Genomic DNA, 1,890 nt, shown 5'->3' with positions numbered 1-1,890 from the left:
TGGCATACCACCAATAGAATCAGCTACATAGCTTGCGGATGATATAAAGTGCACCCATCTCATTGATTCAATTGACGACTTGCTTAAGGCCATAGTCATGCGCAGTCCACAAGATAATCGGATGACCAATCTTCTGTATGAATCAAGGTGTTGCCAAAGGATTGTCAGCAATCCCAATCGCTCAACTACAAGCCATGTACCTCCGCCAACTGGATGAGCCAGATGTAGACGTAGTAAATGATCTCCAGCCGGTACGGATTAGCATTTCCGAAGCGGGAGCTTTCCGTCCTAGAAGAGGAAACAACTCAGAAGCTAATAGACTTGGTAAAAGATGTAGAGGGGACAAAGCCATTAAATGAGTTAGAGATAGGCTTCTACATTGCAACCTCTGGTGTCGAATTCGAGTGGAATATAGTTAGGGTGAATGCCGCGAGCTACACAATAGCAAACAACCCCCTCCCCTTAGGAAAAGAATTTCCATTCCGATGTATAAAGAGTAGGTGTATTATACCATGAAGACTCGTGTATGTGTGCTTAAAATTGGTTTATTGCAGGGAGTTGGTTGGTGAAATTCCTAGTCTCATCTCAATAACCATTTTCCCAGATCTCTTTCCGATATCCTTCTGTCAAGCGTGAATCTTCGCCATATATCTCCTGCCATCCAACGAACCCTTGATCCAGAACGTAGACTTTTTGCCCTTTCTTCTCAGATTCCTCTTCAACATCCTCCCATTCCCCGTCATCAGCTTTGTTCTCGACTGCCTCTTTATTCTTCTTCATTGCTTCTCCAACAGATCCAGCGCTCATGCCGGCACCCGCGCCCATAATCCTCTCCCTTTCGCGTATATATCTCAATGCAGCACTGGGACCTCTTTGCTGACTCAAAGCACAATGAAATACAACCGTATCTTTATCTTTCAATTTTCGGACTAATTCGGGGATCTTGTAGTCGAGAGTGGAGGATGGGACGTGGGTGGAATGTTTGATATGACCGCCTATGTGATCTGCGAGAGTTGATTGAAGTCAGTAATATGAAATGACTGAAAAGAATAGAAGTATTTTCCCCAGGCAATAGTGCCCAAGACAGACGTACCATCATCACGGACGTCAATAATAGCTAAATTCTGCGGCTTGGAAGGGGCATCCAGGTTCGACGAGGCGTGAGAAAGAAGGATATCAGAGAGAGCTTTTGAGGACAAACGGGGTAGGTTTCCAATTGTGATGGTAGACATTCTGCGCATAGGAGATTACCCTGAATATTGTCTGCGAGATTGGTTGAATAAAGGTAGAGGTACAGTTATAACAGTATGAATTTGGAATCAAAGCAGTTGGGTATCAAGTCAAATAAAACTTGGGGGTTGGTTGATCTGGTAGTTCAATAATTAATTGTCAAAGGGAATGAGGGGTAAGGGTGAAGTTGAGGGAACGCAGTTTGGCGGTGTCGTAGATAAAGAATGTGATGCCAGAACTGAACGCATTACATCAGAATGGTATATATAAATCAACCTCATTATATTTTATTTCGCATTATACGTATTGTTGTTCACGTCGCTCAAGTGTCAATCATTTCATTCTTAAAAGTGTCAAAATATTGTTGAATGAATGTAGTTGCGATGTGAAAGTTTAGGGTATCCTTTGGCAGTATAATACCAAAATCTGCCCACCACTTTTCATTTGGTTCCCATTGCCTATCAATGATTTACAAACACTTCAACGACTACTCGAGAGAACTTCAAAGCTTATATGAAGGGATGGGTCTCGTTTTAACCTCTATCTCTTGATTACGATCACCTCTTTTCTATTGAGAGAATCGGGATCATTCGAATATTATGATGATTTCCAGCAAAGCTCGCAAAGTTGCAAATGCTGTCAAATCATCACTGTTCTGCA

The 1,890-nt window shown here is 42.3% G+C and overlaps 1 protein-coding gene across 1 annotated transcript; it reads right to left on the bottom strand.

Moving 5' to 3' along the window:
* Positions 1 to 585: 585 nt before the first annotated feature.
* Positions 586 to 1,241, bottom strand: Bfra_012164 (putative cdc25 family phosphatase ibp1 protein; the record flags this gene model as incomplete). Its single annotated transcript, XM_037342483.1, has 2 exons — positions 586 to 1,004; positions 1,094 to 1,241. The coding sequence occupies 2 exons, from the start codon at positions 1,239 to 1,241 to the stop codon at positions 586 to 588; spliced, it is 567 nt and encodes a 188-aa protein (XP_037187780.1).
* Between the last annotated feature and the right edge of the window lie 649 nt (positions 1,242 to 1,890).

This window comes from Botrytis fragariae (assembly GCF_013461495.1).
Source record: "Botrytis fragariae strain BVB16 chromosome Unknown tig00000260, whole genome shotgun sequence".
NCBI classification, from domain to species: Eukaryota; Fungi; Ascomycota; class Leotiomycetes; order Helotiales; family Sclerotiniaceae; genus Botrytis; species Botrytis fragariae.
Note: the sequence above shows the minus strand (reverse complement) of the source record. Positions and strands in the feature narration are given on the sequence as shown.